The sequence below is a fragment of the Ranitomeya imitator genome, chromosome 6 (genome assembly GCF_032444005.1).
Source record: "Ranitomeya imitator isolate aRanImi1 chromosome 6, aRanImi1.pri, whole genome shotgun sequence".
NCBI classification, from domain to species: Eukaryota; Metazoa; Chordata; class Amphibia; order Anura; family Dendrobatidae; genus Ranitomeya; species Ranitomeya imitator.
The window spans coordinates 139,366,836-139,388,091 of NC_091287.1; the positions used below are offsets into that span (position 1 = coordinate 139,366,836).

Sequence of the window (21,256 nt, forward strand, 5' to 3'; positions counted from 1 at the left end):
ACTAAGCGCAGGGCCGCGCTTAGTAACCCGATGTTTACCCTGGTTACCAGCGTAAAAAAACAAACAGTACATACTTACATTCAGCTGTCTGTCCCTTGCCGTCTGGTTCCTGCACTGACTGCTGGCCGTAAAGTGAAAGCAGAGCACAGCCACAGCGGTGAGTCACCGCTGTGTGACTCACCGCTGTGCTGTGCTTTCACTTTCACTTTACGGCCAGCAGTCAGTGCAGGAACCAGACGGCAAGGGACAGACAGCTGAATGTAAGTATGTACTGTTTGTTTTTTTACGCTGGTAACCAGGGTAAACATCGGGTTACTAAGCGCGGCCCTGCGCTTAGTTACCCAATGTTTACCCTGGTTACCGGGGACCTCGGGATCGTTGGTCGCTGGAGAGCTGTCTGTGTGACAGCTCTCCAGCGACCAAACAGCGACGCTGCAGCGATCCGGATCGTTGTCGGTATCGCTGCAGCGTCGCTAAGTGTGACGGTACCTTTAGTGTCTTCATGTAAGAAAAAGTTTATCTTCTATTTACATCTTATTTTTTATTTTAGGTGTAAATTCTGTAAAATATGTGATGTTTTTACAGGCGTCTGTATACTATTATTAATTACCACATTTTTGTCTTTCTAGGAAATCAGCACTTGTTCTCCTGAGTATTATAAATGGACACAATATTTGTTTGTGAAGATGTATGAAGCTGGACTCGTTTACCAGAAAGAGGTAATTAACATCTGCACATCACTTACTGTTCCTCGTTTAATTTTAATGGTCAAATAATAACGTACCAGATCATTTAAAGGGGTGTCCAGTGAAAACTAGTTATCACCTACTCATAGGATCTGTAACTTGTTGATAATTGGGGGTCGAGCCGTCACGATCCACACTGATTGGTGGAATGGAGAACTTTTTTTCCCTGTAAGAATGCAGCGCCAGTGCACATGTATGACCAGCACTCCATTCACTCTCTATGGAGATGTCGAGCAGCGCCTCAGCTTTTTCCGGAAACCCAATGGAGAATGAATGAAGCAATAGTCAGGTATCCGACTTTCCTCTCTGTTTTGTAACATTGTTGAAAGTTCGCTACCAGGACTTAAAAATTGCCTGTTTTGCCAATTGATGCTGGTCGTAGTGGTTGGATAACCACGGATCAACAAGTTATCAGCTATCCGGTGCAAAAGTGATTAACTTGTTTTCACTGGACAAGCCGTTTACCAAGTGGCCCTTGGGTACCCTTTATAAAAAGAGCAAGTATGACATTACACCTCGGTGGGTAACCATATCAATTTGGCATTCTCTACATCTAAAAGAAATAAGGAGTCACCATGATCATAGAGGGGGGTTCTTCATTGTAACATATAGAATTCTCTACCACTCAATGTTATGATGGTTGAGTCATTGAACACATTCAAGAGAAGCCAGGATTATTATTATTATTGTTATTATTTATTGTTATAGCGCCATTTATCCCATGGCGCTTTACATGTGAGGAGGGGTATACATAGTAAAAACAAGTACAATAATCTTAAACAATACAAGTCATAACTGGTACAGGAGGAGTGAGGACCCTGCCCACGAAGGCTCACAATCTACAAGGGATGGGTGAGAATACAGTAGGTGAGGATAGAGCTGGTCATGCAGCGGTTTGGTCGATCGGTGGTTACTGCAGGTTGTAGGCTTGTCTGAAGAGGTAGGTCTTCAGGTTCTTTTTGAAGAAATCTTGTATACGATTGTGGGAAGAGGAGATAAGAGGGGAGTAGAGAAGGAGATCTTGTGAGGATCGGAGGTTGCGTGTAGGTAAGTACCGGGAGACGAGGTCACAGATGTATGGAGGAGACAGGTTGTGGATGGCTTTGTACGTCATGATTAGGGTTTTGTACTGGAGTCTCTGGGCAATGGGGAGCCAGTGAAGGGATTGACAGAGGGGAGAGGCCGGGGAATAGCGGGGGGACAGGTGGATAAGTCGGGCAGCAGAGTGTAGAATAGATTGGAGGGGTGCGATAGTGTTAAAGGGGAGGCCACAGAGCAGGAGGTTGCAGTAGTCAAGGCGAGAGATGATGAGGGCATGGACTAGGGTTTTTGCAGATTCTTGGTTGAGTAATGAACGGATTCGTGAATTATTTTTGAGTTGAAGTCGGCAGGAAGTGGAAAGGGCTTGTATATGTGGTTTGAAGGAGAGATCAGCATCAAGGATTACCCCGAGGCAGCGAGCTTGTGGGACTGAGGAGAATGGGCAGCTATTTACTGTAATGGATAGGTTCGTTGGGGGGGTCGCGTGAGATGGGGGAAAGATGATGAATTCTGTTTTGTCCATGTTAAGTTTCAGAAATCTAGCGGAGAAGAAGGATGAAATAGTGGACAGACATTGAGGGATTCTGGTTAGTAGGGAGGTGATATCTGGTCCAGAGATGTGGATCTGTGTGTCATCAGCATAGAGGTGATACTGAAAGCCATGAGATTCTATGAGCTGTCCCAGGCCAAAGGTGTAAATGGAGAAGAGCAGGGGCCATAGGACTGAACCTTGCGGGACTCCGACAGATAGGGGACGAGGTGAGGAGGTGGTGTGTGAGTGGGAGACGCTGAATGTCCGGTCTGTTAGGTATGATGAGATCCAGGATAGGGCCAAGTCTGTGATGCCAAGGGATGAGAGGGTCTGTAATAATAGGGAATGGTCAACTGTGTCAAAGGCAGCCGACAGGTCAAGGAGGAGGAGGACAGAGTAGTGTCGCTTGCTCTTGGCGGTTAAGAGGTCATTGGTGACCTTAGTTAGGGCAGTTTCAGTGGAATGGTGTGACTGGAAGCCAGATTGTAAGCGGTCAAAGAGGGAGCAAGAAGAGAGATGGGAGGACAGTTCAAGGTAAACGTGTTGTTCCAGTAGTTTGGAGGCATAAGGGAGAAGTGATATAGGGCGATAGTTAGATACAGAGGATGGGTCAAGAGAGGTCTTTTTGAGGATAGGTGTGATGGAGGCATGTTTATTGAAATATATCATATCACATGTTATTAGTACGCTTTTTCTGGAAATAGCAATACTTAGGGTTAGGAAGACATATTTCACCTAATCTGGAGGGCCTGCATGTCTTTGGATAAACACTGTAGGTGAACTGTACCATTTAACCCTATCAAAGTAAAGTATAACCTCCCATCTCCCAAGTTTGCAAACTTTATTGTGGCTATTTTTTATTTTACCATTACAAGGCTATTTTGCAAAAGCAAAAAAGCAAAAGGTTTCAGTTCACAGTAGGACACATAAGTCACCATAGTCTGCACCTCTCCCTTTCATCTTTCTCCAGGGTCTTGCTATCGCAGTCAGTAGGTTAGCAAGAGGAAGGTGACAGATTCGGGAATGACTGCAGGTTCAGACTACACAAATGTTTGTTTGTTGTCTGTTACCATGGAGGAGATGTAAACGTAAGAGATATTTACTCAGGTTCCTGTCTTTTTTTTTTTCATTTTATTTGCATTTGAGCAAGGAAAAAATGGTTGCATATGAGGATATAGGATACAGAGTGATACATCCTCTGGGAAATATACAGGGTGTTTATCACCTTTGGTTGTGATAGGACAAAACATGTTCAAAAGAAAAAAATGGTATCATGGTAATATTGATAGCTTGTATTTATTTTTTAAATCAAAATACTGGGTAATTTATCGTTTCTGTGTGTATTTTGTTCTCTCGCCTTATTCCAAGAGCCGTAACTACCGTATTTTACTTTTCCATCGATATAGCCATCTGGGGGCTTGTTTTTTGCAGGACGAGTTGCACTTTTGAATGACACCATCTATTTTATAAAACGATGCACTGGGAAAAAATTCAAAGCATGGCAAAATAACAAAAAAAAGGGCAATTATGCAATTGTTTTTTGGTATCTACAGCATTGATTGTATAGTAAAAAATGTCAAAGAAAAGTATACAAAATGCATTGGGATCATCATATAAACATTTTTTATTACATATGACAAAATTTAGACACAAAAATGTAAAAACATGTAGAATAAAAAAGTCAATGGACTATAAATGCATTGATGAGGTGTTTCTACTAATTCACAGGATATTCAATAAAGCCTAAATAGACAATTACACAACCTTATTATAATATAAATTTGTGGTCAAAGAAATCAAATGCATACATGGATCAAACAAATAGAGTAATATATACCCAGAATTCAATAAAGGGATAATACCAGAAAAAAGTATCACTCACAAATTGTACTAGACAGATTGATATAGATGCCTTAAAAGAACTATACTTTATCAAAGAAAAATATAAATAAAGAATAATAGTTTCATAATGCACAGTTATCAACAGGTAATAGTGATGCGCAAATAGCCTCAAGCAAAAAATGAAGCAATAGTAAATGCCAACGATGCTGACAGAGTCCGACACATAAATATAGGACATAAGTATAGGACAACTAAATCACAAGATAAGAAACCTGTGTAACAAGGCTAAAATAAGATGAGGGAAAGATCCTACAGGTATCGCCACCGCTATGTGGCTTCCTCAGGGGTAGAACGAATAATAGTGTTCAGTTGAGTCACCTGTGCACAGATGTAAATGATGAACTGATTAAATGAGGAATTGTAAATTAGTTACCAGGTACAGAGAGACGCTTCAGTTAGAGCAGTACTTGCATCCGGAAATAGGATCTGCGCTTGCGCATACAATCACTATAAAGAAAGTTGTTAGACAATAATTAATGTGCAGGCACAAGTGGTCCGGAGATATGGAAAAGGTGTGGTGTTTTACTGATTGTTATTTGATAAACAACGCGCAAGCGCGAGCTCAGGGAACAGATAGTAATTGAACACGAGCACATAGAATGAATGGTATTGGATCAGAGTGATCACCGAAATGTAGAACAGACTGCGCTTGCGCAGGACAGATTTTCCTGTACAATTGACCTGGAAATATGATTTTACAATTATGCAGATACCAAACTTTGCTTGGGTTGCCACTTTCTGAGAGCCATAACATTTTCAATTTTCAGGATATGGGGCTAAGTGAGGGCTTTTTTTCTTGCACCTCGAAGAAAATCTTTTTTCCCGTTTTAATTTATATGATTTTGGGGTTTATACAATGTTTTGATCGCCTGTACATTTTTTTCTGTTTAATGTGGCTGAAAAACTGCAATTGTGGCGCTTTGATCCTTTTTCTCGTTAGACCGTTTACCAATTGGGCTAATTTATTTTATATTTTGATAGATCAGACTTTTACAAATGCAGTGATACCAAATATGTATTTTTTTATTTCTTAATGTTTAATCGTGGAAAAGGTGAGTGAATTTATATATATATATATATATATATATATATATATATATTTTATTTCTTAATTTTTAAACATATTTTTTAAAACTTTTTTTTAACTTTCCATTGTATTTGTTAGTCCCCTTAGGAGACTTGAACCTGCGATCGTTTGATTGCTGCATATAACCACAACATTGCTGGGTATAGCAGAAATCATGGTCTGCTATAAACGCCAACCACAGGCTGACTTTCTCAAGAGTAAAGTGATGACAGACACAGGGGTCTTCAGCAGACCTCTGACTGTCATAGCAACACATCAGCGCGACATGGGAACATCGATGAGGGGATAGAACGGCGCATTAAAAGATTTGACAGTGGCATTCAACCGGGTAGCAGCCATGCGGCTGAGCTTTGCTCCACCCACAGCTGTTAGAGGAAGATGACAGCCATATGCATGGCTCGGCGTGCGAGCCCGCACCAACGCAGGGAGTCAACTTATGATGGACACAGTTCATAAGTTGTAAAGGGGTTAAAAAAAAATCTGTTGTCACCTTTTCGTCTGTTCTCTTTAAAGGAAGCGTAAGGTAGTGACACATGAGCATATTTCTGTGTTTTTCCTGGTGTGTATTTTTTTAGAATTGTACATTTTATTTCTTGCCTTCTGGTGTCTTGTCGCCTTAGTGTCCATGATATTCTAGCTTCCCACCCACTGTAAATTGGCAGCTTTCTTCCTATTATTGTGTATTGGGAGTAAACTGTCATTTAGCAGCTGGGGTGAGATGATCCCACAACCAGGATCTGACTGGCCCACAGGGGAAAAGGTGAATCACCTGGTGGGCCCACGCAGGGCGCTAAATGAGCAGTAGTTGGCACAATACACTTTATTTTCTATGTACAGACAAAGGAAACATCTAATCATCATCCATTATATTATTATATAGAATTATACATTTTTGAATGATAATGTAATGTAAGAAACAAGGCACACCGCCATGTAAAGGATATGGAGGCCAGGGTGCAATCAGTAGAAAAACAACAATGGACATGAGAAGAAAATAAATACTACTGAAATTATGCACACCATAGCAATTACGATAATATGAAAAATCCACTTTATTTGTACTCCAAATTTAAAACATAATTAAAAAGTAAACACACATCTGTCACCATCCTGGGTATGTAACATCAACCTCAATATTTTACCTTGAACAGAAAAATATAATAATAATTATAATTTATAAACACATATGCAAAATATATATAAGATATATCAGTCACTGAACGGCTCATGGGGCACCTCAGAAATCCTATCCAGATGAAAGAATGGGCAAAATGGATCTATAATCAGGAATTACCCGGTAAATGCCACATCCAAGGCAGAAACCCAGGTTTGTCTACCCGATGGCTAATGAGCCGATACCCCTAAACATTTTACATGGACAATCAGTCCATGCCATAGGATCAGAATGAGAGGAGAGGAGAATATTACCCAGTATAATGCATTGTACGTTGTACAGCTCCACATTATATAGTCACTACTGGTAGAAAGAAATAATTAGAGCCAAACACTGAAGGGATTGACTGCAAGAGTGAAAGGGCACAGCAGTTCACGGGAGCGAATCCGTAGAGGGCAGATTAAAGAAGAAAGACAAATGGGATTAATACTAGTGGTAAGAATTGTAAAGAATACAGACTGAGAAAGCAATACATGGATAATGGTGAGATCAATGCTTGTAGAGGCTTAGGGCAGAGAATCCTGGCAGACAATGTTAAAAAGAGTGACGGACATGGATAGGATATAGGTAGTAAATTGAGTTGGAAACATACAGATCCTTATAAAAAAAGGAAAAAGGCGACAAGTCAAAGATGGATGATAATCTCGTAGACACTGAGAGGCAGGGTTGTGATTTAATAGAGACATTCATGAGAGCAGTAAGGCAAGTGTTCCTAAATCTGGGCGCTGAAAAAAAATCTGAGCAATAATCAAAGCTTTTGATGGAAAAGAATGAAGAACAGCATTCAGAGTTGAGAAAGACGTGATCTAGGCATTCAAAACCCGAAGAAAGGTAAAAAGAAAAAGAAACAGGAATAATTTTCTTAGGCAGGAAAGATCAGAGGAGGAGACAATGAGTTTACAGTTTATTTATTTATTTTTTTTAAGAATAACAACATTAATGGAATAAGATCAACATTAAAGGGTCACTGTCACCTGAATTTGGAGGGAACAATCTTCAGCCATGGAGGCGGGGTTTTGGGGTGTTTGATTCACCCTTTCCTTACCCGCTGGCTGCATGCTGGCTGCAATATTGGATTGAAGTTCATTCTCTGTCCTCTGTAATACATGCCTGCACAAAGCAATCTTGCCTTACGCAGGCGTGTACTTTATTTTACACATCCCTATGGATCCCAGGGCCTGAAGGAGAGTTTCCTCTCCTTCAGACCCTGGGAACCATGAGGATACCTTCCGATACTTGATGTCCCATTGACTTGTATTGGTATCGGATATCGGTATCGGCGATATCCGATATTTTTCGGGTATCGGCCGATACTATCCGATACCGATACTTTCAAGTATCGGACGGTATCGCTCAACACTACTTGTGACTGAAGCCTGTATTAACCAATCACTACTTTCCTCTGCATTTGTGGAAGACATTTTACAGTTCGGTCCATATATATTTGGACAGAGACAACATTTTTCTAATTTTGGTTACAGACATTACCACAATGAATTTTAAACAAAACAATTCAGATGCAGTTGAAGTTCAGACTTTGAGCTTTCATTTGAGGGTATCCACATTAAAATTGGATGAAGGGTTTAGGAGTTTCAGCTCCTTAACATGTGCCACCCTGTTTTTAAAGGGACCAAAAGTAATTGGACAGATTCAGTAATTTTAAATAAAATGTTTATTTTTAGTACTTGGTTGAAAACCCTTTGTTGGCAATGAAGTGTTGAACTCATGGACATCCCCAGACGCTGTGTTTCCTCCTTTTAGATGCTCTGCCAGGCCTTCACTGCGGTGGTTTTCAGTTGCTGTTTGTTTGTGGGCTTTTCTGTCTGAAGTTTAGTCTTTAACAAGTGAAATGCTGCTCAGTTGGGTTGAGATCAGGTGACTGACTTGGCCATTCAAGAATATTCCACTTCTTTGCTTTAATAAACTCCTGGGTTGCTTTGGCTTTATGTTTTGGGTCATTGTCCATCTGTAGTATGAAAAGACGACCAATCAGTTTGGCTGCATTTGGCTGGATCTGAGCACACAGTAAGTCTCTGAATACCTCAGAATTAATTCGGCTGCTTCTGTCCTGTGTCACATCATCAATAAACACTAGTGACCCAGTGCCACTGGCAGCCATGCATGCCCAAGCCATCACACTGCCTCCGCCGTGTTTTACAGATGATGTGGTATGCTTTGGATTATGAGCTGTTCCACGCCTTCGCCATACTTTTCTCTTTCCATCATTCTGGTAGAGGTTGATCTTGGTTTCATCTGTCCAAAGAATGTTCTTCCAGAACTGTGCTGGCTTTTTTAGATGTTTTTTAGCAGAGTCCAGCCTAGCCTTTTTATTCTTGATGCTTATGAGTGGCTTGCACCGTACAGTGAACCCTCTGTATTTACTTTCATGCAGTCTTCTCTTTATGGTAGATTTGGATATTGATATGCCTACCTCCTGGAGAGTGTTGTTCACTTGGTTGGCTGTTGTGAAGGGGTTTCTCTTCACCATGGAGATTATTCTGCGATCATCCACCACTGTTGTCTTCCGTGGACGGCCAGGTCTTTTTGCATTGATGAATTCACCAGTGCTTTCTTTCTTTCTCAGGATATACTAAACTGTAGATTTTGCCACTCCTAATATTGTAGCAATTTCTCGGATGGTTTTTTTCTGTTTTCGCAGCTTAAGGACGGCTTGTTTCACCTGCATGGAGAGCTCCTTTGACCGCATGTTTACTGCACAGCAAAACCTTCCAATTGCAAGCACCACTCCTCAAATCAACTCCAGGCCTTTTATCTGCTTAACTGAGAATGACATAACGAAGGGATTGCCCACACCTGTCCATGAAATAGCCTTGGAGTCAATTGTCCAATTACTTTTGGTCCCTTTAAAACAGGGTGGCACATGTTAAGGAGCTGAAACTCCTAAACCCTTCATCCAATTTTAATGTGGATACCCTCAAATGAAAGCTGAAAGTCTGAACTTCAACTGCATCTGAATTGTTTTGTTTAAAATTCATTGTGGTAATGTCTCTAACCAAAATTAGAAAAATGTTGTCTCTGTCCAAATATATGGACCTAACTGTAAATGTTCTTATTAGTGTTCCCCTCTGTGTGCCATTTAATTATTACAACTGCCAGCAGAGTTCCTCCTGTCATCTGAGCCATCAGAGTACCACTCCATTATTAGTGCCAGCGGTGTTTAACTCATTGCTTATATTAAAAACCAATGTCCAGTTGCCCTCGCCAGTGATCAAATGTCCTATATGCACCAAATATTTCATTACCAACTTATGCACAGATAGGTGAAGGTCTTTGATTAGCAGGTACTTTATTGAGACATCCAATAGTGATAAAACCATCATAGACTAAATTGACACAAGACGCTCAATCATTCTGACCTTGTCCTATGACTCAAAGTAGACATTTAACTTATGTGTTAAAAGTAACAAAGAATTGGATGGCTATCATGCCAAACATGTATTGGAGTACTCAGAAGAAATACCCAACCCTAGAACACTGAAAGGTGGATGGGGTATAAAAATATCACGGTAGTAGGACAGTTATGGTCACACTAAATGAGTTATCATCTTAATTGTCTGTTGCCAAATTGTATCTCTGAGAGATTTACGTGTACACGGAGACAAACCACTCGTGAGTGAAGACTCAGTCACTAGCAGCAAATCTGTTTATTGATCGGAAGGCGCATTCTTTTATAAGTTATTATTTATTATTATAGCGCCATTTATTCCATGGCGCTTTATATGTGAGGAGGGGTATACATAATAAAAACAGGTACAATAATCTTGAACAATACAAGTCACAACTGGTACAGGAGGAGAGAGGACCCTGCCCGCGAGGGCTCACAATCTACAAGTTATCACTTGTCAATGTAAATTTGGTAAAACCCCCTAAGTCCTTCTCAATCAGGAGGACTTTAATCAATATTCATTAGTTTTATGATTCTAGTCTTTTCTTAGACATTACTTCATTCTTGATTAGTTCAGTGGACACGATGCCTTACTAAAGTCCCCCTGAGTGTTCTAAAGCCAGCTGACAGGTATGACTTTGAGCACATACACACATTAATCAGTATCTGTAATTCTTATATGCACTGCTCAAAAAAATAAAGAGAACACTAAAATCCCACATGCTAGATATCACTGAATGAAATATTCCAGTTGTAAATCTTTATTCATTACATAGTGTAATGTGTTGAGAACAGGGGTGGATTAAGGGTAGCCAGGGCCCCGGGCTGTTCAGACACTGTGGGCCCTCCCTGGTCATGTGACGGGGGTCATGTGACGGGGGTCATGTGACGGGGGTCATGATATACCCGAACCAGATTATTCCAGAAAAATGGCCAGGCCCTACTCTACTGTAATCTATTAAATATTTGTTAAAATCTGCAATACAATTTAGGTACCGTATATTTTGACCAATAATATCACATACAAGGAACAAATACCACCGCACCATGACCAGACCACAAATTACAACCACAGTGATCGAATAATATCACATACAAGGAACAAATACCACCGCACCATGTCAAGACCACATATTACCACCACTTGGTGACCAAATATCACATACAAGGGACAAATACCACAACACCATGTCCAGACCACATATTACCACCACATAGTGACTGAATACTACAATACTGATCAGTAAAAAACAACAACACAATACTATCACCATAAGTGCCAGTATTCACAGGAGATCTGTACTTAGTATGCAGTGTCTGTGTAGAGGTAATACAGAGATCACTGGTGGTATTATACACAGGACCTCTATATAGTATACAGTGTATAGTGTCAGTGTATAGGTAACACTGACTCACCAGTGACGTCTCTAGGTGAAGTCCTTCATCTTTCATCCAGCACAGACCGCCATCATTTCTTCCAGCCAGGAGTCGTTTCTGCAGGAAATAACACAGTTATCTCGAGCTCTGCTTGCAGAACACATTACTTAATTTTTCACAACTTCTACATTACACCACATGAAGAAAAAAAGGCGATATAGTGTCACTCTGCACAGTAACAGGACCGACCCCCATTTAAAACAGTATACTCAAAAAATAAAATAAATACATCACTGCAGTAATAATATCCCTTAATTAGCCCCTATGGTAATAATATTCCCCACCCTGGCCCCGTGTGTCTCATTCCTGGCTCCAGCCATATGTTCTCGCATCCTGCCCTCATGAGTATCCATTCTACCCCATATGATCTCCACATCCTGCCCCATCTGTCTCCATCGTATCCATCCTGCCCCATGATCCAATCCTGCCCCATGTCTTTCATTCTGCCCCGTGTCTCCAATCATGCCCCGTGTCTACATTCTGCCCATGCCTCCAGTCCTGCCCCCAGTGTGTCCAGCAATCTGCCTCAGTATGTCCAGCATATTGCCCCAGTGTCCAGCAATCTGCCCCAGTGTCTCCAGCATATTGCCCCCAGTGTGTCCAGCATTGCCCCCAGACAGTGTGTCCAGCAATCTGCCCCAGTGTGTCCAGCAATCTGCCCCAGTATGTCCAGCATATTGCCCCAGTGTGTCCAGCATATTGCCCCCAGACAGTGTGTCCAGCAATCTGCCCCAGTGCGTCCAGCAATCTGCCTCAGTGCGTCCAGCATTGCCCCCAGACAGTGTGTCCAGAATATTACCACCAGTGTGTCCAGCAATCTGCCCCAGTATGTCCAGCATTTCCCCCAGTGTCTCCAGCAATCTGTCCCAGTGTCTCCAGCAACCTGCCCCAGTGTCCTCCAGCAATCTGCCTCAGTGTCTTCCAGCAATCTGCCCCAGTGTCCTCCAGCAATCTGCCCCAGTGTCCTCCAGCAATCTGCCCCAGTGTCCTCCAGCAATCTGCTCCAGTGTTCTCCAGCAATCTGCCCAAGTGTCCTCCAGCAATCTGCCCCAGTATCCTCCAGCAATCTGCCCCAGTGTCCTCTAGCATTGCCCCAGTGTCCTCCAGCAATCTGCCCCAGTGTCCTCTAGCATTGCCCCAGCGTCCTCCAGCAATCTGCCCCAGCGTCCTCCAGCAATCTGCCCCAGCGTCCTCCAGCAATCTGCCCCAGCGTCCTCCAGCAATCTGCCCCAGCATCCTCCAGCAATCTGCCCCAGCGTCCTCCAGCAAACAGCCCCTGTGTCCTCCAGCAATCTGCCCCAGTGTCCTCTAGCATTGCCCCAGCGTCCTCCAGCAATCTGCCCCAGTGTCCTCCAGCAATCTGCCCCAGTGTCCTCCAGCAATCTGCCCCAGTGTCCTCCAGCAATCTGCCCCAGTGTCCTCCAGCAATCTGCCCCAGTGTCCTCCAGCAATCTGCCCCAGTGTCCTCCAGCAATATGCCCCAGTGTCCTCTAGCATTGCCCCAGCGTCCTCCAGCAATCTGCCCCAGCGTCCTCCAGCAATCTGCCCCAGCGTCCTCCAGCAAACTGCCCCAGTGTCCTCCAGCAATCTGCCCCAGTCTCCTCCAGCAATCTGCCCCAGCGTCCTCTAGCATTGCCCCAGCGTCCTCCAGCAATCTGCCCCAGCGTCCTCCAGCAATCTGCCCCAGCGTCCACCAGCAATCTGCCCCAGCGTCCTCCAGCAATCTGCCCCAGCGTCCTCCAGCAATCTGCCCCAGCGTCCTCCAGCAATCTGCCCCAGCGTCCTCCCGCAATCTGCCCCAGCGTCCTCCAGCAATCTGCCCCAGCGTCCTCCCGCAATCTGCCCCAGCGTCCTCCAGCAATCTGCCCCAGCGTCCTCCCGCAATCTGCCCCAGCGTCCTCCAGCAATCTGCCCCAGTGTCCTCCAGCAATCTGCCCCAGCGTCCTCCCGCAATCTGCCCCAGCGTCCTCCAGCAATCTGCCCCAGCGTCCTCTAGCAATCTGCCCCAGCGTCCTCCAGCAATCTGCCCCAGCGTCCTCCAGCAATCTGCCCCAGCGTCCTCCAGCAATCTGCACCAGCGTCCTCCAGCAATCTGCCCCAGCGTCCTCCAGCAATCTGCCCCAGTGTCCTCCAGCAATCTGCCCCAGTGTTCTCCAGCAATCTGCCCCAGTGTCCTCCAGCATTGCCCTCAGTGTTTCCACCGTTATAAAAACAAAAAAACAAAGTCTCCTCACCTGTCCGCGCTCCAGCGCTGAGCTCCCTCCAACAGAGCACACTCGCCGGCGACTGACAATGACGTCAGACGCCGGCGACGTGTGCGCCTGCGGCCGACATCAGCCGCCAGCCTCCAATTGGCTGGCGGCTGTTGTTAACTATTGACGTGCGGGCGAGCGCCCGCACGTCAATAGGAAACCGCCGCAGCGCCGGAAGGGGCCAGGTGAGCAGATGAGAAGGGGCCCGATGCGGGCCCCCTCTCTCTGCCCACCGGGTACGGCGGGGGCACATAAACAGATGATTATCAGAGGGTCAATCTGTGCAGTAGCTCAGGGCCCCCCCAGACCACTGGGCCCTGGGCTACTGCCCATATTGACCCTCTGATAATCCGCCCCTGGTTGAGAACACTAAAACCTAAAAATTATCAAATAAATCACAACTAATATCCCACGGAGGTCTGGAGTTGGAATGATGCTCAAAATCAAAGTGGAAAATGAAGTTACAGGCTCATCCAACTTCAGTGGAAATGCCTCAAGGCAAGGAAATGATGCTCAGTAGTGTATGTGGCTTCCACATGCCTGTATGATGTCCCTACAACACCTGGGCATGCTCCTGATGAGGCGGTGGATGGTCTCCTGAGGGATCTCCTCATCTGTGAAGAGCACCACGCTCCAGTGGCGAATTTGCTAATCCTGGTGTTCTGTGGCAAATGCCAAGCGTCCTGCACGGTGTTGGGCTGTGAGTACAACCCCCATCTGTGGACGTCAGACACTCAAACCATCCTCATGGAGTCGGTTTCTAACCGTTTGTGCAGACACGTGCACACTTGTGGCCTGCTGGAAGTCATTTTGCAGAGCTCTGGCAGTGCTCCTCCTGTTCCTCCTTGCACAAAGGCTGGGGTAGCATTCCTGCTGCTGGGTTGTTGCCCTCCTACGCGCCCCGCCCCCCCCCCCCACATGCCCTGGTGTACCTTCTTGCCACAGCTCGCATTGATGTGCCATCCTGGATGAGCTGCACTACCTGAGCCGCTTGTGTGGGTTGTAGAGTCCGTCTCATGCTACCACACGTGTGAAAGCACAACCAACATTCAAAAGTGACCAAAACATCAGCCAGAAACTGGTACTGAGATGTGGTCTGTGGTCCTCACCTGCAGAACCACTCCTTTATTGAGTGTGTCTTGATAATTGCCAATAATTTCCATCTGTTGTCTATTCCATTCACACAACAGCATGTGAAATTGATTGTCAAACAGTATTGCTTCCTAAGTGGACAGTTTGATTTCACAGAAGTTTGATTTACTTGGAGTTATATTCTGTTGTTTAACCCCTTAGTGACCGAGCCAAATTTTTTAAATCTGACCAGTGTCACTTTATGTGGTAATAACTCTGCAACGCTTCAACAAATCCCAGTGATTTTGAGATTGTTTTTTCGTGACACATTATACTTTATGATAATGGTAGATTTAGTTCAACATTTTTTGTGTTTATTTATAAAAAATATAAAAAAAAATGTGAAAAATGTTAAAAAATTAGCAATTTTCTAAATTTGAATGATTATCCCTTTAATCCAGATAGTCATATAACAGCAAACCATTAATAAATAACATTTTCCACATGTCGGCTTTACATCAGCACCATTTGTAAAATGTTATTTTATTTTGTTAGCATTTTAGGAGGTTTAAAAATGTAGCAGCAATTTTTCATTTTTTCAAAGAAATTTACCACATTTATTTTTTTAGGGACTTATCCATGTTTGAAGTGACTTTAGGGGTCCCATATATTGGGAAACCCCCAAACGTGATACCATTTTAAAAACAGCACCCCCTGACATATCGAAAACTGCTGTCAGGTAGTTTATTAACCCTTCAGGTGCTTTACAGGAATTAATGCAAAGTGGCATAACAGAAATGAAAATGTGTATTTTTACCACCTAAATGCCGCTAACTTCTAAACAGATTACTAGAGCTGTCGGACTATAAGGCCGCTATTTGGTCATGAATTGCCATCGCAAACATCAGGACAACAAAATCATGATCTGAGGGCACCAATTGGGATAAAGAAGAAGCCCCCACACTCTGTTAACCATTTATAATGATGTAGTCACTATTGACAGCAGCATCTAAGGGGTTAAACAAATTTAGAAGGTGCAAATACTGATGGTGGCTGATACAGCAAGTTGTCAGCTATAGTGTACAACCAACAGATGCTGGATTGTCATCTGTATGGGGAGGCTATTCTCTTATATCTCAGGTCAGTTAAAAGACGTATTGGCGGTCATTAAGGGGTTAAGTGTTCCCTTTATTTTTTTGAGCAGCGTATATTCAGCTAAGCGCCCATTTTGTCAGCAAGCATCCATTTTGGATATCTTCAAATCAAGTACATATTCTTAAAGGGAATCTGTCACCCAAAAATCATATATGAGCTAAGGCCACCGGCATCAGGGGCTTATCTACAGCATTCTGTAATGCTGTAGATAAGCCCCCGATGTAACCTTAAAGCAGTGTTCCCCAACTCCGGTCCTCAAGAGCCACCAACAGGTCATGTTTTCAGGAATTTCTTGGTATTGCACAGGTGACTTAATGCTTGCCTGTCCAGGTGATTCAATTACCTGGGCAATACTAAGGAAATCCTGAAAACATGACCTGTTGGTGGCTCTTGAGGACTGGAGTTGGGGAACACTGCCTTAAAGGTAAGAAAAACAGGTTATATTATACTCACCCAGGAGCAGTGTCGGTTCATTTCGGGTCCGATGGGCGTCCATGACGTCCTCTTCTTGTCTTCTTGCAGCAGCTCTGGCTCAGGCATACTTTATCTGCCCTGTTAAGGGCAGAGCAAAGTACTGCAGTGCGCAGGTGCCGGGCCTCTCTGACCTTTCCTGGCACCTGCACACTGCAGTACTTTGCTCTGCCCTCAACAGGGCAGACAAAGTACACCTGCGCCGGGGCCGCGGCAGGAAGACAAGAAGAGGACTTCATCGTATGAAGATAGGAGGCGCCGGTCCCGGACCGCGACACCCATCGGACCCGAAACGAACCGACACTGCCCCTGGGTGAGTATAGTATAACCTGTTTTTCTTACCTTTCAGGTTACATCGGGGGCTTATCTACAGCAGTACAGAATGCTGTAGATAAGCCCCTGATGCAGGTGGCCTTAGCTCATATACGATTTTTGTGGTGACAGATTCCCTTTAACAGTCCCCCTTTTAGAGATATGCAAAATTAAAACCCTAATTGTGTCAAGCCTATCGATCTGTCCTAGTGCACCGATGGTTGTTTCACTGCTTACAAGACGATTCATCTCTAGTAGATGAACCCCTCTTAACGGACTTGTGAAGAAGGAAGTCAGGTCCTACTCTCTCCCTCATTGGCATGTTTCAGGCAGACATATTCTGGGAGAGATGGATATGGCATTCCACTCATGGTTTCACAGCAGCATCTTTTATCTAGAAGATCATCGAAGTCATTGTGCATGGTCATCACTGTGGTTTCCCTGGTTTTCATCATTATTTTCTTAAGGCCTGGCGCTATGCAGCATTGAATTAAAGGGAACCTGTCACCCCGAAAATCGCGGGTGAGGTAAGCCCACCGGCATCAGGGGCTTATCTACAGCATTCTGTAATGCTGTAGATAAGCCCCCGATGTAACCTGAAAGAGGAGAAAAAGACGTTAGATTATACTCACCCAGGGGCGGTCCCACTGCTGGTCCGGTCGGATGGGCGTCTCTGGTCCGCTGCGGCGCCTCCCATCTTCATTCCAAGATGTCCTCTTCTGATCTTCAGCCACGGCTCCGGCGCAGGCGTACTTTGTCTGCCCTGTTGAGGGCAGAACAAAGTACTGCAGTGCGCAGGCGCCGGAAAGGTCAGAGAGGCCCGGTGCCTGCGCACTGCAGTACTTTGCTCTGCCCTCAGCAGGGCAGACAAAGTACGCCTGCGCCGGAACCGTGGCTGAAGATCAGAAGAGGACATCTTGGAATGAAGATGGGAGGCGCCGCAGCGGACCAGAGACGCCCATCCGACCGGACCAGCAGCGGGACCACCCCTGGGTGAGTATAATCTAACGTCTTTTTCTCCTCTTTCAGGTAACATCGAGGGCTTATCTACAGCATTACAGAATGCTGTAGATAAGCCCCTGATGCCGGTGGGCTTACCTCACCCGCGATTTTCGGGGTGACAGGTTCCCTTTAAGGCTAATACAATTATATGTAATTATATATATATTCAGCTAAGCATCCATTTTGTCTGCAAGCGTCCATTTTAGATATCTTCAAATAAAATAAATATCCTTAACACACCCCACTCATGTTTTACCAATCTGTTTTGTATGGGGGCCCTAGTGGGTATCCGCTCTAAACTTTTAGTATTTCGGCAGCTTAAATGGTCACTGTAGAGTCAGTGCTGCAGAAGCATCGGGACAGATTTCAGAAATTGCGGGTTGGTTTTTGTTGTTCTGCTCCAAAGTACTCCATCTGTCACACTACTTACAGGCAGAACAGATAGGCAAGCTTTCATTTCAGGGCAGGCCAGCTATTGGACAATGGCAATGCATGCTAGACAGTGAGGTAAAAAGGAAGTTCCAGCTCCTACAGTGCCGGCTGAATGATGTGGAAGAGGAACCACTCAAATACTGAATGTCAAGTTACAGAGCAAGAGAATTGAGACAGTTCTGGCACATAATAATTTAAAATGGCCTAAATATAGTTATACATTGTGTACGAGGGCAGTAAGACCGAGCTTTTCTACAGGTTGTGTGTGAAAGGACAGATACACTTTTCAGTTTGATTGGAGTAATGTTTAATAATGCGTCTCTGTGTCCAGTAATGGCTGCGTTCTCCATCCAGTGGCCTAATGTGAAGGAATAACAGATGCTTGCTTACTCCACCCGGCTCCTCTGGGAGTTCTCGAACAGAAGCCATCAGGGTTATTTTCAGAACATTGGAATATTAAGTGAAAATGCTGAGCTCGATCCAGCTGACATAGACCGCTTCCCCCCTTACCATGGAGGGGTCATAACACAGGAGAGATCCATCATTTCTTTTGCACATCCTTGTGTGTTTTTCATGTTGTCACAATATTTCTTTTTTTATATTTTTGTTGGATACTTTGTCTAGGTTCCAAAAAAGAAAATTACTGGCCGGCCCGAGCACTTAGATGATTCATAGCAATCCTCATTTTCTAGCTGGCATTCTGATTGAGTGAGCCCAGGGAACATTTGTTCTTCCTGCTATTATCGTGTTTGTAGGCTGGCCGCACACCAGAGCTCGGTGTTCTTTTTGCAGTTAATTAATAAAGTTATTTGTGCCGTTTAATACACATTAGTTTGCCTTCCTGGTACTATGTATGAATATTTGGTGTTCTCCATATTATCTACATGGACAATGCATTAAAGGGAACCTGTCACCCCGTTTTTTGAGATTGAGCTATAAATACTGTTAAATAGGGCCTGCGCTGTGTGTTCCTATAGTGTATGTAGTGTACCCCGATTCCCCATGTATGCTGAGAAATAACTTACCAAAGTCGCCGTTTTCGCCTGTCAATCAGGCTGGTCAGGTCGGGAGGGCGTGGTGACATCGGTGGTTCTTCCTCAGCTTTACGTTGGTGGCGTAGTGGCGTAGTGGTGAACAAGCAGCGCGCGATCTGCGCTGTCATCCCTTTCGTCGGTGGGGGCGGCCATCTTCCTGGGGCCGCGCGTGCGCAGATCGAGTGCTCTGCTGCACGGGGCTTCAGGAAAATGGCCGCGGGATGCCGCGCGTGCGCATTAGAGATCGCGGCGGCCATTTTCCCAAAGCCGAGATGCAAACTCGGCTTTGGGAAAATGGCCGCCGCGATCTCTAATGCGCACGCGCGGCATCTCGTGGCCATTTTCCTGAAGCCCCGTGCAGCAGAGCACTCGATCTGCGCACGCGCGGCCCCAGGAAGATGGCCGCCCCCACCGACGAAAGGGATGACAGCGCAGATCGCGCGCTGCTTGTTCACCACTACGCCACTACGCCACCAACGTAAAGCTGAGGAAGAACCAGCGATGTCACCACGCCCTCCCGACCTGACCAGCCTGATTGACAGGCGAAAACGGCGACTTTGGTAAGTTATTTCTCAGCATACATGGGGAATCGGGGTACACTACATACACTATAGGAACACACAGCGCAGGCCCTATTTAACAGTATTTATAGCTCAATCTCAAAAAACGGGGTGACAGGTTCCCTTTAAATAGTTATTATATGAACTGCATATGCCGTTATTGCATGCTCCGAACAAAGAAGCCATGATGTTGTACTCAAACCCGTGGCCCCTTCTTGCTAATTGTTGGAGGAGAACCCAGCGGACTCTCACTAATGCCGTGTTGATGGCATATCTGATTGTATTTACAAGAGTAATAGAAAATCAATGATTTCATTACTTGCTGTCTGTCCAGCTTGGGGGTAGGACTACACTTCTGCAGAGGCCATGAATAACCACAGACCCCAGCAGCTAACACTGTCTTCCCCATGATTCCTAGTGGTTCTTATCTTAAAGCCACCCTCCACCGTGGGATAAAAAAGTGGCTATACAGTGGCAAGTCTGAACCACACCAAAGGCGCCAGGAGATGTGTGCGTCAGACTCATCACTGTGCTCCTCATGCCACTGACGAGAGGACATCTTGGCTGCAGGAGGAACGGTACACTGGTCTCAGAAGATGAGGTGGCAGGAGGCAAACAGACGACATCAAGCCCTCAATATTGTCACAGTGTCAATTTCCTGTATCAGAGAAACACGCAAATGATAACGTTATCATCTCAAACTAGTCTCACGTACACACAATGTGAGAGAAGGGTTGAAGCAACCCTCCACCCTGGCACCGAGGAGTGACCATATAAGTGCCATACTCTCCTGAACATTGAAATTACTACACCAAGAAGGAGTAGTCCTGAAATTCTGAAAATCACAGGATCGATAGACGTGCTAATACTATGATGAAAAAATGGAAACAATGTTTGTAAGCATCTTGATTTATTCAGTATTGAGTACGAGCGCCACATGCACCAATCCTCACACTTACACACCTTGGCTGCTATCAATGAGGTTGTTAATGGTTGTCTGAGGAATGTTCTGCCATGCAAAATGCACTTGGGCAAATCATCACAATCCCCTGTTGGCAGCTCCCTTTCCAAGTGCCATCCAATGGCGTCCAAATGTGACATTTGTCTGGAAACACCGCAGGTCATGGAGGCCACACAGCCTGCTCACAGTAGCACAAGCAACATGCGGCCTGAAATTATTGTGTTGAAAAACAGCTCCTGGGACACTATGGAGTACAACTTGTTCCTCCACCAAATCAATATAATGCCAAGCTGTTCATGTACCAGGAATTTAGACTAGAGGGATCTGGCTACTGCATATTATCCCACCACACATCATAATCTGGCGAGCAGGAACATTGTCACATTCTCTCGTGAAGGCCTCTTCATGGCACTGCCCATGTGGTCTGCAGCTATCAGTGTGACTAAGGAAAAACCCTGATTCATCTCTGAAGAGGACAGACCTCCATCCAAGCCTCCTTTACAGTCTCCAACTTCACAATGTCACGCAAACTCGTCCTGAGGGTTTGTGTAGACACTGACTCTTTGACCAAAACTACTCTGTGACTTTTTGTAGCGCTACTGATTGATTAACTATTAAACTACTGCTCCAATCCACATCAGTATGTTGAGTTGAATGTAATTGGGGGACTGCAGCTGCCAT

General features: G+C 44.6%; 1 protein-coding gene across 1 annotated transcript in view; it reads left to right on the top strand.

Moving 5' to 3' along the window:
• The window catches only part of LARS2 (leucyl-tRNA synthetase 2, mitochondrial), a 294,954-nt gene that overhangs the window by 151,286 nt on the left and 122,412 nt on the right, over positions 1-21,256 (top strand). Inside the window, exon 6 of the mRNA XM_069730157.1 lies at positions 630-719. Coding sequence (XP_069586258.1) covers positions 630-719 — 90 coding nt within the window. The remainder of the gene's footprint in view (positions 1-629; positions 720-21,256) is intronic.